Genomic DNA, 15,475 nt, shown 5'->3' on the forward strand with positions numbered 1-15,475 from the left:
AGTGCAAATAAAAACCACACGATCAAGAGCAGAACTGTCATCTAGTGAAGAGTTTAAAGTCCACTTCCCACAATAGTCATCTGTTTTATAAAAATATGTGGTGGGGTAAAGTGCAGACTTTCCTGCTAGTTCAGTGGACTGAATACCCGGTCTGACTGAGATAGGCCTTCGTCCCACACAAAACTATCCTAGTGCAGAGATATCAGTACACATTCTGTAATGCGGCACAGTGCATCAACGAACAGGACACCTTGCAGGCTCCAAGCACACACAGAACTGGAAGGTTACTTAAACAAATTTTGTACCTCGTCACTCAAATATTTAGCACAGAAGCAAGTGCTTCTATGAGAAAATACATTTTCAAGTCCTGACCTTATTACAGAGTCACAACATAGCAATCATCAGAAAAAAGTACATAGTAAATTAGACCACTATATAGAGAACATCCAAAGACTCCAAATAATTTCGATGTTTTAATGTCTGATTGGCACAATTCTCATTAGTCCACTGTCATATTATCAATACATATCATGCAGTACGTTGTTCAGAGTTCACAAAGTTCTGGGGCACGTTGATAGTTCTTCCGTGCATGAATCCCAAAAAGATCACAATAGGCAGCCGACACGTGTTTCATTACTAAACAGTAACTTCCTCAAGGCTTAATGGTTGTTTCCTAGTTGAGAAGCAATAGATGCAATTTGGACCAATTTTCAAAGAAAAAAATATAGAACCTTAATAAGTTCTTCTATCGTCCATAAACACTTTCCTTAGATGGCAGCGATTCTGGCAAAACGCAGCAGTTTTTAGAAGAACTTACTAAGGTTCTTCGCATTAAAGTTTACCTGACAAAGTGGGCCATTTATACGTCAAATGCTTCTATGGTACAGATATCTGTTACTAGTACAGAAGATACTTTCATTTACTTTGAGCATCTAGATAGGCTCTTAGCTGTTATTGAGCCCCCTTACTGAGGATTTGAGTATCTTCTCTGCTGCTTTCCGAGCTTTTCTACTAAGACCTATTGTGCTTTGCTTTCTATCAACTATTATATGGCTGTGGACAAATGGTCCTCTAATCACAGCAGTTCAAATCAAATTTTTTGTGAAAGGACGACATTGTCATAAGTATCACGCTGAGCTTTAGGATAGAGAGGCTTGCCCTCATCCAAGGTTCTTCAATTTCTTATATTTTTTTCTTTGAAAATTGGTCCAAATTGCGTCTATTGCTTCTCAACTAGGAAACAACCATTAGGGCTTGAGGAAGTTACTGTTTAGTAATGAAACACATGTCGGCTGCCTATTGTGTTCTTTTAGGGATTCATGCACGGAAGAACTATCAACAACGTGCCCCAGAACTTTGTGAACTCTGAACAACGTACTGCAGGATGTGTTTTGATAATATGATATTGGACTAAAGAGAATTGTGCCAATCAGACATTAAAACATTGAAATTATTTGGAGTCTTTGGATGTTCTCTGTATAATGGTCTAATTTACTATAAACTTTTTTTCTGATGATTGCTAAGTTGTGACTCTGTAATAAGGTCAGGACTTGAAAATGTATTTTCTTATAGAAGCACTTGCTTCTGTGCTAAATAATTGAGTGCAGAGGTACAACATTTGTTTAACTAACTCACCATAACGGTCATCCCTTCGGATCTCAGTTTTAGCCAACATCTTGGGTAGTGGGATGTCACTGTTACCTTGAGAGGCACCACCTTCTCACTCAAATCATATGGACTGTCAATTGTAATCACAACAAATAACTTTACTGCAAGTCTTAGATTGGTAGTGCGACAGCCTAGACCACCACTGCCTGCACTTTGTTATTGTGAAACAGAACTGGAAGGATCTGTTGAGGTCTCTGATTTTGTACACCACAGGGTCCCTCAAATTCCTCAACCTATGAATGACCAACACCATGTTAGCTTCAGTTCCTACAATTTCAGACCAAAGGTGGGTCCTCTGGATGAGTAATGGAACTAGTGATTTCTCTTGGTCCCTTAAACGTATCTTTTGGGAAGGTGCAGGAGCTGCACTCTCAGCAGTTGCTTGTGCCCCTTCTTAAACCCTCTCTGGCAAAGAGAGAATCACAGTGGATGAAGGGCAGGTCAGTAGCCAAGTACACATTCTTGCGAGCACAGTAATCTCACGAGTGCAGCTGTTCGAGACTTACCCAGTATCTGCACTTCGATGTGTCTCGGCTTCTCGATGAATTTTTCCACAAACAGTGCTCCGTTTCCAAAGGCAGATAATGCTTCAGAGTAGGCACGGGTGTAATTCTCCTCGAGTTCCTGTAAGCAAGAGAGACCCACAGCTGCTTATTTTGGGTTGCCAATTTACAGGGTTCATCCTACTCAGTGACGCCCGGACTTCTACATCCACCCCAATAGGTTTAATTATTCCTTAACATGTTGTAGACATAACATATGACTTACCTCATAGCTGCGCACCACCCTCATGCCGCGCCCTCCGCCTCCGTAGGCTGCCTTGAAGATGATGGGGAAGCCGTAGATGTTTGAGAACTCCTGGGCCTCAGTAACAGAAGTGATGGGCGCATCTGTCCCCGGCACCACGGGCACACCTGTGTGGAGACGAGCACAGAGGTCAACGACAAGTCAAAGGTCACAAACGGACGTGTCTGCTTTATCTTTCAACAGAGACTCTAGTCTAACACAACATTCACATCAAATCCCCCTACGATACAGTTTTAGCACGAAATCTTTACTGGTCCAGGGGTGAAAAAAATCAGTTGTGAATCCTCAGGAACATTTTGAAAAACATTTGGGAACCTGGTCACATCGCATCCTTCACCCTTTCCTTTAACAACCATAGTTGTGAGCGGTTAGAAACATTCCCTCGGTTAACCGTGCTTTAAATGGGAACCGCAGAATCTTTTGTTTTTAAATGTAAAAGCACGAACAGAAACTGCCCGCCAGTCACTTCAGCAGACCTGCAGTGCGTTGGAATAGACCAACATGTGCCTGGATCTGTAATCCAGGATTATAGCAGGAGTCCTCAAAGACTACTACAGGTGCAAAACAGGTACTTGCAAAGCAAAATGCTCACTTCGAACTAAGAACACCTCGAAGAATTCCTACCTTACGACTTCTGACGCATGCCAACAAAGCGGAGCTCCTAAATCACGATTTCGACCAAAAAGCTAAATTCAACAGTGCCACAGCTTATTTCACTTCCATTTTAGGAAATGTTTAATGCATGTTATCCTTGAAATGTCAGAGCTGAAAACGGAGACCGCAGCTAATATGCGGACTTCAGGGTCTTTGCAAGTATAGCTCATTAGTTTTAATGGGTACAAACCATGAGGGTAATGACAGCCCCGGGGGAAGTAGGGTGGCAGACCAGTCTTTCCCTGGGTGTTCACACAGGAAAGGCAAGCTGTTAGGGTCATGGGGTGAAGTCTGGGCAGGGGTATAAGGGTGCAGGGGAGGAAGGTTCTTCCACTTCCTGCACCCAGCACTATCTGGGAGGGTCGTAGAATTATTTGGACGAACCGCCCCCCCCTGCAGAATTTGGGGTGGAGGTGACTGGCTGGTTGGAGCATGCCAGTTTAGGACAGGTAGTAGGTTTTCAGTTGGCAGTACTTTGGAGGGGAGGGGGAGTCACTGACGGGCACACCCACCCCTGGGGGGGGGGGGGGTGAATGATGGGGGTGCGGGAAGCAGGAGTGCGATGGCAGGAGATACAGGAGAGGATATTCGAAGTGAAGAAATGGATGGAGAATTGGAGGGGGTCACGGAGTGGAATGTGAAGAGAGAATTGGAGCAATGGGAAATGGATGGAGTGAATGAAAGGTTGATGTTGAGAATTGTTTTGGTTAATTGATGTTTTGGTTAATGATTGTGTTTTACAACCTTGTCCTAATAAATGGCCTTTTACGCTTCAAGAACAGCATGGAGTGTGCTTATTGCGTGAAAGATACACTGCGGCTTCACGACCAAAACAGTGCAAGGTAATGTGAATTCCTGAATACAAGAACCATTTACTTGTACCTTTCACGTAAACGTTAGTTTTGTTTCTTTATAAGTGTATTCTTCTAGTACAGAATAATTCTTTACGGACACCGGACAATTTCACAATAGCATTCGAACTCTAACACTACTTCATAAACTGTTTTTCCATCTAATGGCCTAAAATGCACATTTTGTGCTAGTCAATTGGTGAAAGAGTACACCATCACCTCAAAATATTCGAGGGTTGGTGCATTTTTTTGTTTACTTTGGTGAGCTTAACAGCATTTGCGTAGACTTAATGACAACATGTTATCCTTTCTACGGTTTTCTAAAAGCTTTGACTAGTCTTGGCGAACCCGGGCTTCGTTGGGTGATGTTCCATTACAAGATTATGGTTCTAAGTATGAAGTTCCTTGGTGTCTCTGCTAAGTGCGGGCTGAATGCTGTCTGCACAAGATTCAGTGATCTTGCTGACTGTGGCAAGTTGACATGTCACTGCAAAACGTAGGTAGGGTTTCCCTGGTCTTTACAAGAATGGGTCGGTGTAAGATCTAGGCTTACATAAAGATATTTTTGGAGCAGGAACCCTTGGGCATGTTGTGAAGGTTACAAATCCAAGGCTTTCGCTGACTTGTAAAGACACGCTGGGTTTGTTTAGTATAATTTCTATGATTGCTTTACTCCGAGTAGGCAGGGGCCTTGAGGTGTGAATACAGTCAGTACATTTCAGGGTTCTAGTGATTTGTGTGGTTAAAGTCCTCAAGAGGGAATTATCTACCGAAATAAAATCCAGGGGTTTTCAGATCTTCGAGAGCCGCAGCTACTTGTGGGCTCAGTACTAGTAGACTATGCAGGAATGGCGAGTGGGCAGAGAGTCAGAGTGGGAGCTTTCATGTAGTAGATGCTGAATTTTCAAAATCACTCTGCAGCCCTCGAGTTTATGGTGGTGCTGTTCTCCATCAGCTTTAGGATGCCTTAACACCACTCATAATACAGAAGTCCAGTAACTTATTGCACTAGGAGACTTAAGGCAATTAGAGGATCCGAAAGCCAGACTCCCAAGGAGGAATAGAGCCTGAAAGCGTAACTCGCTCATCTACATTATCAAACCTATTCACCTCCTGCCTCATACCTCACACCAAAGTTTCCCTTGAGGATGCAACTGAGCTAAGGTAAAGGAATTGCCATGCTGCAACCATTTTCCAATCAACTTCTCTATCATTGTACTTCGATATTTATAACAAACAAGCATTTACAATGCAATGTCTTGGCACTGTTAAAGTTAGAGCTATTGGCATTGTTCATGACATTATTTTTAGGTTTCGCCCTGGCCGAAGCACTGCGAAGCAGTGCTCCGCCCAGGGCGAAACCTTATGTCCTACAGTATGGGGCTTCGTCCCGCCTCTGTCTTCCATTGGCTAGCTGCATAAATGGAGGCTAGCCATTGGAAGAGATTGGCTGTCAGTCACTATTTCCCCCTATGGAACGCGATTTGGGGGCGTTACAGGGTCTTTTTTTAAGTCCCACCCTCTCCTCTTCCCATTGGCTGGAATTTTACTTCCCAGCCAATGGGAAGGGGAGAGCAAGAAAAACACGCCCCTAAATCCCTACAGGGCGTGCTACGGCCTAAATATGTATAAATATTGCTCCAAGTACATCAATTGAAAAGTAAAATCACATTACGGGTACTGATGCGGATTATTCAATATGAAAAAGAGCGGTGAATGCGCTTACAGCTGTTCGCTGACAGATTCATTCACTGCGGTCGCCGTTTTCTATTGTCTGCGTCATTGAAAGTCTCCTTCTGTGATGTACGAATTTAATTGCACTTACACCTTTTAAGTCTGTGTAAGTTCGAAACTTACAGAATTAGTTCACTGGCGTAACCCCATAGTGTATTTGGTCCTGAGATGTCACATAAGAACTACCTTTTTAATGATACCTACAAATACACTATCCCGTTCCAAGATGGCTTCCAACCAGACATGCCCTGTTTATGCCTGTGCACTCTTCTCACTTCTTCATTTCGGTGTCACGGGACGTCCCGTGAGCAGCCTCCTCGTGACAGCCCCTCCCATCACCCTTCAGAGTGAACAGGGAAATCCTGCTGGTAGAAAGCCGGCGCCACGGGTTGGATTGACACACATATTAACCCATGGTTGACATCCGCGAGCGAATCTCGCGCAGCGATTGGCGCAGAACGCCTCGACAATTGATCCTGCCCCTCTTCTTTCGGATCTCGCTTCCTAGTTCCGGTGACACCATAGGGACAGGTTGCTGAAGGGGCAAGGAATGCATGGGCATGGTGGGGAAGTGAGCAGTTTCGGAGTACTGCTGGATCTGCATTCCGGGCGGTGCCACAGAAGAATCCAGGAAGGGGACGTTCTGCAGAAGGTGAGTTTCGGGGCATCTTTGATACCAATTTCTTTCTCTGTAGCCTCAGGGTAGATGAAATGATCACTTCTGATCTGAGGCCATACCTTGGGCATCACTTTTCATTATAGGGTAGTGGGTGTCCCCAGGTATGTTATCTTCCAGCAGTTACTGATTCACTCCGGGTTCCTTATTTTTTGTCACTATGACTCGTGCAGACCTCGATGCATTTATTCTTTTATGTAAAATACTTTATTGCAGCTTTAGGCATTCCATCGACCGGTACTTTATTGCAGCGTTAAGCATTCCATCGACCGGTGTTCTAAATTTGGAAAAAAAACAAGTGCAGGTACTCCTAAATTGATCAATGGTATGGGGCGGGGTTTCGATGTGCATATTTAATGGAAGGAAGGTTTTCTTTATGTGAAAGCGTGCATGATGCCCAAGACATTTCTTGTATAACTAGAATATAATGTATTATTATTGTCCTTGCATGTATATGCTCTTCATATACTACACAAAAGCCACTGCAGTTTTTTATATTATGCACAGTAACCAGTAGCGTGCGAACTGTCAGAAAAACACACTTTGAAAATGTAACACTTTGATCTCATCTTGTTTAACAGCAATCTCACCTATTTAACAAGTATGTTTTACATATGTTCGGTGTGATAAAACTATGCCTTCGAGAAGCAGGTTAAGTGGATGACGTACTCACGCACGGAAGTGGGGAACTGGGGAGCTGTGAATCCGCCGGGTTGACTGGGGACTACGGGAAAGCAGGGGCTTTGATACATTAGTGAGATCCTCGGGGGTGAGTCGGAGCTCTGATGGATTTGTCGGTGTAAATAAAATACTTTTATTGCAAACCAGGCCATATAGCACCAGCCCCTACCGCTCTCCTTGCATCATTCAGATATAACCACTTAGATGAGGAGGCGGGTTCCAGGAGTGGGTGGCGGAAGCTGCTAAGTGACGCCCTCCCTGAACATTTTCCTACATTAATTAGCGTTATGAAGTTGTAAACTCCGCACATATAATTTAAAGACAAACCTACCAGTCCCACAATGCAGTTCGGTTGGCTAGCACGCCGTGGCTGACTGAAGATGCGCACTCGGATGGCGCCGGCACTTGACAGCCAGGCACAGAGAGGCCCTTGATTGACAATGGGCGGCGAGACGAGCGTGACTGAGGGCAGACACCAACTGAAATGTCCAACCCTTAAAAAGGAAAGATTTAATGACGGTATCTTTTGTGGAACTGGTGGCGAGCTTCCTGTTTCAAGATGAGTGAGTGGACCATGTCCAAAAAGACTGACACTCCAGTAGGGTAGTGTAGTGCTTTCAGCAAGTGTCGCCTTAATGTGCCAGCCCAGCACGGTTTCACCCCCTCAGTTGTCAATTGGCCGTCTGTCACGTGACACCTGCAGACGGACTCTGAATTTCTTCAGTGAAATCCAGTAGGGTACAATAGGTCTTACATTTGCAAGAGATTAAGCTGTTGGCAATGTAAATGACAATGCCATTTATTTATCTGTTTTCAAAACCAACACATAAATAAAAATGTTGTCATTTACAATGCCAATAGCTCTAACTTTTGCAAAGGCGAAACCGTTGCATTGTAAATGCTTGTTATTTCTGTTTTTGTTTTTAAAACATAAATAAACGGCATTGTCATTTACAATGCCAATAGCTTAATCTCTTGCAAATGCGAGAACTATTGCATTTGCACACACATACAGAGCCACCCACACAGAGCCATTCACATAGAGCCACCCACACAGAGCCATTCACATAGAGCCACCCACACAGAGCCATTCACATAGAGCCACCCACACAGAGCCATTCACATAGAGCCACACACACACAGAACCCAACACACACAGAGCCCAACGCGCGCACACACAGAGCCCAACGCGCGCACACACAGAGCCCAACGCGCGCACACACAGAGCCCAACGCGCGCACACACAGAGCCCAACGCGCGCACACACAGAGCCCAACGCGCGCACACACAGAGCCCAACGCGCGCACACACAGAGCCCAACGCGCGCACACACACAGAGCCCAACGCGCACACACACAGAGCCCAACGCGCGCACACACAGAGCCCAACGCGCGCACACACAGAGCCCAACGCGCGCACACACAGAGCCCAACGCGCGCACACACAGAGCCCAACGCGCGCACACACAGAGCCCAACGCGCGCACACACAGAGCCCAACGCGCGCACACACAGAGCCCAACGCGCGCACACACAGAGCCCAACGCGCGCACACACAGAGCCCAACGCGCGCACACACAGAGCCCAACGCGCACACACACAGAGCCCAACGCGCACACACACAGAGCCCAAGGCGCACACACACAGAGCCCAAGGCGCACACACACAGAGCCCAAGGCGCACACACACAGAGCCCAAGGCGCACACACACAGAGCCCAAGGCGCACACACACAGAGCCCAAGCGCACACACACAGAGCCCAACGCACACACACAGAGCCCAACGCACACACACAGAGCCCAACGCACACACACAGAGCCCAACGCACACACACACAGAGCCCAACGCGCGCACACACAGAGCCCAACGCACACACACACAGAGCCCAACGCACACACACACAGAGCCCAACGCGCGCACACACACAGAGCCCAACGCGCGCACACACAGAGCCCAACGCGCGCACACACAGAGCCCAACGCGCGCACACACAGAGCCCAACGCGCGCACACACAGAGCCCAACGCGCGCACACACAGAGCCCAACGCGCGCACACACAGAGCCCAACGCGCGCACACACAGAGCCCAACGCGCGCACACACAGAGCCCAACGCGCGCACACACAGAGCCCAACGCGCACACACACAGAGCCCAACGCGCGCGCACACACACAGAGCCCAACGCGTGCACACACACACAGAGCCCAAGGCGCACACACACAGAGCCCAACGCACACACACAGAGCCCAACGCACACACACAGAGCCCAACGCACACACACAGAGCCCAACGCACACACACAGAGCCCAACGCACACACACAGAGCCCAACGCACACACACAGAGCCCAACGCACACACACAGAGCCCAACGCACACACACAGAGCCCAACGCACACACACAGAGCCCAACGCACACACACAGAGCCCAACGCACACACACACAGAGCCCAAGGCGCACACACACAGAGCCCAAGGCGCACACACACAGAGCCCAAGGCGCACACACACAGAGCCCAAGGCGCACACACACAGAGCCCAAGGCGCACACACACAGAGCCCAACGCACACACACAGAGCCCAACGCACACACACAGAGCCCAACGCGCGCACACACAGAGCCCAACGCGCGCACACACAGAGCCCAACGCGCGCACACACAGAGCCCAACGCGCGCACACACACAGAGCCCAACGCACACACACACAGAGCCCAACGCACACACACACAGAGCCCAACGCACACACACACAGAGCCCAACGCACACACACACAGAGCCCAACGCACACACACACAGAGCCCAACGCACACACACACAGAGCCCAACGCACACACACACAGAGCCCAACGCACACACACACAGAGCCCAACGCACACACACACAGAGCCCAACGCACACACACACAGAGCCCAACGCACACACACACACAGAGCCCAACGCACACACACACAGAGCCCAACGCACACACACACACAGAGCCCAACGCACACACACACAGAGCCCAACGCGCGCACACACAGAGCCCAACGCGCGCACACACAGAGCCCAACGCGCGCACACACAGAGCCCAACGCGCGCGCACACAGAGCCCAACGCGCGCGCACACAGAGCCCAACGCGCGCGCACACAGAGCCCAACGCGCGCGCACACAGAGCCCAACGCGCGCACACACAGAGCCCAACGCGCGCACACACAGAGCCCAACGCGCGCACACACAGAGCCCAACGCGCGCACACACAGAGCCCAACGCGCGCACACACAGAGCCCAACGCGCGCGCACACACAGAGCCCAACGCGCGCGCACACACAGAGCCCAACGCGCGCACACACACACAGAGCCCAACGCGCGCACACACACACAGAGCCCAACGCGCGCACACACACACAAAGCCCAACGCGCGCACACACACACAGAGCCCAACACACAGAGCCCAACACACAGAGCCCAACGCACAGAGCCCAACGCACACACACACAGAGCCCAACGCACACACACACAGAGCCCAACGCACACACACACAGAGCCCAACGCACACACACACAGAGCCCAACGCACACACACAGAGCCCAACGCACACACACAGAGCCCAACGCACACACACACACAGAGCCCAACGCACACACACACACAGAGCCCAACGCACACACACACACACAGAGCCCAACGCACACACACACACACAGAGCCCAACGCACACACACACACACAGAGCCCAACGCACACACACACAGAGCCCAACGCACACACACACAGAGCCCAACGCACACACACACAGAGCCCAACGCGCGCACACACACAGAGCCCAACGCGCGCACACACACAGAGCCCAACGCGCGCACACACACAGCCCAACGCGCGCACACACACAGCCCAACGCGCGCACACACACAGCCCAACGCGCGCACACACACAGCCCAACGCGCGCACACACACACAGCCCAACGCGCGCACACACAGAGCCCAACGCGCGCACACACAGAGCCCAACGCGCGCACACACAGAGCCCAACGCGCGCACACACAGAGCCCAACGCGCGCACACACAGAGCCCAACGCGCGCACACACAGAGCCCAACGCGCGCACACACAGAGCCCAACGCGCGCACACACAGAGCCCAACGCGCGCACACACAGAGCCCAACGCGCGCACACACAGAGCCCAACGCGCGCACACACAGAGCCCAACGCGCGCACACACAGAGCCCAACGCGCGCACACACAGAGCCCAACGCACACACACAGAGCCCAACGCACACACACAGAGCCCAACGCACACACACAGAGCCCAACGCACACACACAGAGCCCAACGCACACACACACAGAGCCCAACGCACACACACACAGAGCCCAACGCACACACACACAGAGCCCAACGCACACACACACAGAGCCCAACGCACACACACACAGAGCCCAACGCACACACACACAGAGCCCAACGCACACACACACAGAGCCCAACGCACACACACACAGAGCCCAACACACAGAGCCCAACGCGCGCACACACAGAGCCCAACGCGCGCACACAGAGCCCAACGCGTGCACACACAGAGCCCAACGCACACACACACACAGAGCCCAACGCACACACACACACAGAGCCCAACGCACACACACACACAGAGCCCAACGCACACACACACACAGAGCCCAACGCACACACACACACAGAGCCCAACGCACACACACACAGCCCAACGCACACACACACACAGCCCAACGCACACACACACAGAGCCCAACACACAGAGCCCAACGCGCGCACACACAGAGCCCAACGCGCGCACACACAGAGCCCAACGCGCGCGCACACAGAGCCCAACGCGCGCACACACAGAGCCCAACGCGCGCACACACAGAGCCCAACGCGCGCACACACAGAGCCCAACGCGCGCACACACAGAGCCCAACGCGCGCACACACAGAGCCCAACGGGCGCACACACAGAGCCCAACGCGGGCGCACACACAGAGCCCAACGCGGGCGCACACACAGAGCCCAACGCGGGCGCACACACAGAGCCCAACGCACACACACACAGAGCCCAACGCGCACACACACAGAGCCCAACGCGCACACACACAGAGCCCAACGCGCGCACACACAGAGCCCAACGCGCGCGCACACAGAGCCCAACGCGCGCACACACAGAGCCCAACGCGCGCACACACAGAGCCCAACGCGCGCACACACAGAGCCCAACGCGCGCACACACAGAGCCCAACGCGCGCACACACAGAGCCCAACGCGCGCACACACAGAGCCCAACGCGCGCACACACAGAGCCCAACGCGCGCACACACAGAGCCCAACGCGCGCACACACAGAGCCCAACGCGCGCACACACAGAGCCCAACGCGCGCACACACAGAGCCCAACGCACACACACACAGAGCCCAACGCACACACACACAGAGCCCAACGCACACACACACAGAGCCCAACACACAGAGCCCAACGCGCGCACACACAGAGCCCAACGCGCGCGCACACAGCCCAACGCACGCGCACACAGAGCCCAACGCGCGCACACACAGAGCCCAACGCGCGCACACACAGAGCCCAACGCGCGCACACACAGAGCCCAACGCGCGCACACAGAGCCCAACGCGCGCACACACAGAGCCCAACGCGGGCGCACACACAGAGCCCAACGCGGGCGCACACACAGAGCCCAACGCGGGCGCACACACAGAGCCCAACGCGGGCGCACACACAGAGCCCAACGCGGGCGCACACACAGAGCCCAACGCGGGCGCACACAGAGCCCAACGCGCGCGCACACAGAGCCCAACGCGCGCGCACACACAGAGCCCAACGCGCGCGCACACACAGAGCCCAACGCGCGCGCACACACAGAGCCCAACGCGCACACACACACACAGAGCCCAACGCGCGCACACACAGAGCCCAACGCGCGCACACACACACACAGAGCCCAACGCGCGCACACACACACACACAGAGCCCAACGCGCGCACACACACACAGAGCCCAACGCGCGCACACACACACAGAGCCCAACGCGCGCGCACACACACAGAGCCCAACGCGCGCACACACACACAGAGCCCAACGTGCGCACACACACACAGAGCCCAACGCGCACACACATGTTGCGTGTTTATCTAGGTTCCTGATCGATACTGTGACCTTATGCCCCTATTCGGCTATAAATCCATTTATTCCCTATATTGGCATAACCGTTCAAGTGCGATTTTCTGAAAAGTCATCTCTGGCCTCACACGAACAGAGCCACATTCCAGCATGACTCTCTGCTACTTCCTTTGCGACCAATTAGTGCAATGACAGTGCAGCAGTCCCTATCTGATATTCCTAGATAACACTCCGAGTTCTTCAACAAGATAAAAACTTAGCAAACCTGGAAATCCCCGCTTGCTATGTTTTGATTAGTAATGGAACTCTAATGAGCAACTGATAACTATCACTTCCTAGTGACATCTTTAATTGACGTCTTATGTCCAGCAAACTTGCGTCAAACCCGGCACCTGTCAGGTATAAATATTACCAACGTTGCCTTAAGCAATGTTCGTTGCCTGTTGCTGATGCCAGCTGCCTGCATGACCCTGTGTTGGTAAATCTAGCACTCTGTCGCTGCAGCCTGCTATCCTGTTGTGGTGAAGCTGCTGATTACCATTATCGCCGCTACAGCGCGAACTATGGTGCAGTACGCTTAAGGAGCTGAACAGCCGTCCTCTGCGAAGACATCCAGCAGATTCCAGCTGCCCGCGGACGCTGTCCCCCCTCCTTCCTCGACGCGCTGAAGAGAAGCCGCTGCATTTCTCGTGCAGAGAAATCCAGTCCCGGCACTTCCGGTTTACCCTCGCGGGTGACTGGGATATCGAGAGAGACCCCTGAAGGAGATACCAATCCTCCATCATTCTATTCAGAGGTATGGTGTTGACTAAACCCTTAGACGAGAATTCTTGAAACAAACCTTGGCAAAAACCAACTTAACTTAAAGCTACTTACTTACTCCCCTTTCACGTGTTAGGCTTAGGTCAGGCACACTGGGGTAGGCTTAGTTAGAAGCACCAGTTGAGTATGTTAGCCTAATGTATATATGACTGTATATATGTTTTATTACTTTTAAACCATTGTATGGCTAAGAAACCATATCAATGCTTTTACAGTTCTATTTCGCAATACTTATCTTACTGTACGTACTTTTTATAATAACAATTATTGCAATTGTGGCAATACATTTCTCTTGTACGAGAAGAAAGACTGTTCAATAAATGTTAACCCTTTATTGACAAACGCCCGTCTCTCTATTCTCTACATCTCGTGAAAGTAAACTGCACTAGACTGACTGAGTGAAATCTATGTCTATTGTTTCACACGACCCTAGAGATTGACTCTTGATCTGAGGAGCAAAGTTGTCATGTTGCACGGTTGTTGGAAAACTGAATCCCTTCTTGTCTGTGCCAAGGAAGCTGATCACTTCCTATGCAGAGAAGAAAGTTTCCAGTGACCTCTGAGCTAGTTGGTAACACAACCCAATTAAGTTTAGCATAGTCAGTGGAGGCCTGGAATATCCGCAGTTCCACGTCGATACTACTGTTTATGTTATTCCAATGCGCAGGGCCTAGTGGGAAACTAGGAACTACACTACATGGCGCCCTAACGTTTGGTAAGGCGATAAACTAACGCAAGACTTGTAGAGTAACTCAGTCGTGCATATTTCACACCCCTTTCTCCCGTAAATACTCCAATAGACGTCTGGAGTGGGTGAAAGGTTAAAATCCGCCCGAACTTAGTAGGAAGAGATTCCTATGTAAAGCTCTGGTTTATTCAACGTTGAAGGATACAGTGTTCCAAAATATTGTGCATCTAATCTTTGTCTCCTTGGAGACCTACTCTGCAAAACCTGCATTTATACAATGTCAGTAGAAAATAACGGAACCACTGGGGGCGCAGCAGATGCGACTCAGCAAGGTCCTGAATACACAGACCCGGATGCTATAATCATCCCGGCACATTTAAGAAAATCTATAACTTCAAAACTTATAGTAAACGGACTGACACCTCAAGGTGGTACAGTAATTTTCGTGATAGAGGCTCACGAGTATCGGCAGACAGAGGTATTCTATTCATGGATAAACTTTCCAGCGGTAAACGCTATAACAAAAGAGTTTCACTATTACAAGATAGAGGAACCTCCGGAAGAGTACGCTCCTTTCGAGGAGATTGAAATTCCACTTAAATTTCAAGAGCACCTGCTCTGGTTTAATGGCGCCCTAAAACATAATGATCACATAACTAGGCTCGGTCCACTAGGTAGACCAGGAGCCACGTGGCCGGTTCTAGCCAGCTACACACCACATCCTGACATTGCAAAAATGTCTAGAGAAGAGCTGTTAGTACAGCTAAACACATTAA

At 50.6% G+C, this 15,475-nt stretch overlaps 1 protein-coding gene across 2 annotated transcripts in view; it reads right to left on the bottom strand.

Moving 5' to 3' along the window:
• PC (pyruvate carboxylase) overlaps positions 1-15,475 on the bottom strand; it is a 2,223,386-nt gene that overhangs the window by 1,588,032 nt on the left and 619,879 nt on the right. For both annotated transcript variants that reach the window (XM_086938550.1, XM_086938549.1), the window contains 2 exons: positions 2,437-2,582; positions 2,175-2,292 (listed from right to left, as the gene is read on the bottom strand). In XM_086938550.1, the coding sequence (XP_086794676.1) occupies positions 2,175-2,292; positions 2,437-2,582 (264 nt within the window). The remainder of the gene's footprint in view (positions 1-2,174; positions 2,293-2,436; positions 2,583-15,475) is intronic.

This window comes from Lissotriton vulgaris, chromosome 9 (genome assembly GCF_964263255.1).
Source record: "Lissotriton vulgaris chromosome 9, aLisVul1.2, whole genome shotgun sequence".
Taxonomy (NCBI): Eukaryota; Metazoa; Chordata; class Amphibia; order Caudata; family Salamandridae; genus Lissotriton; species Lissotriton vulgaris.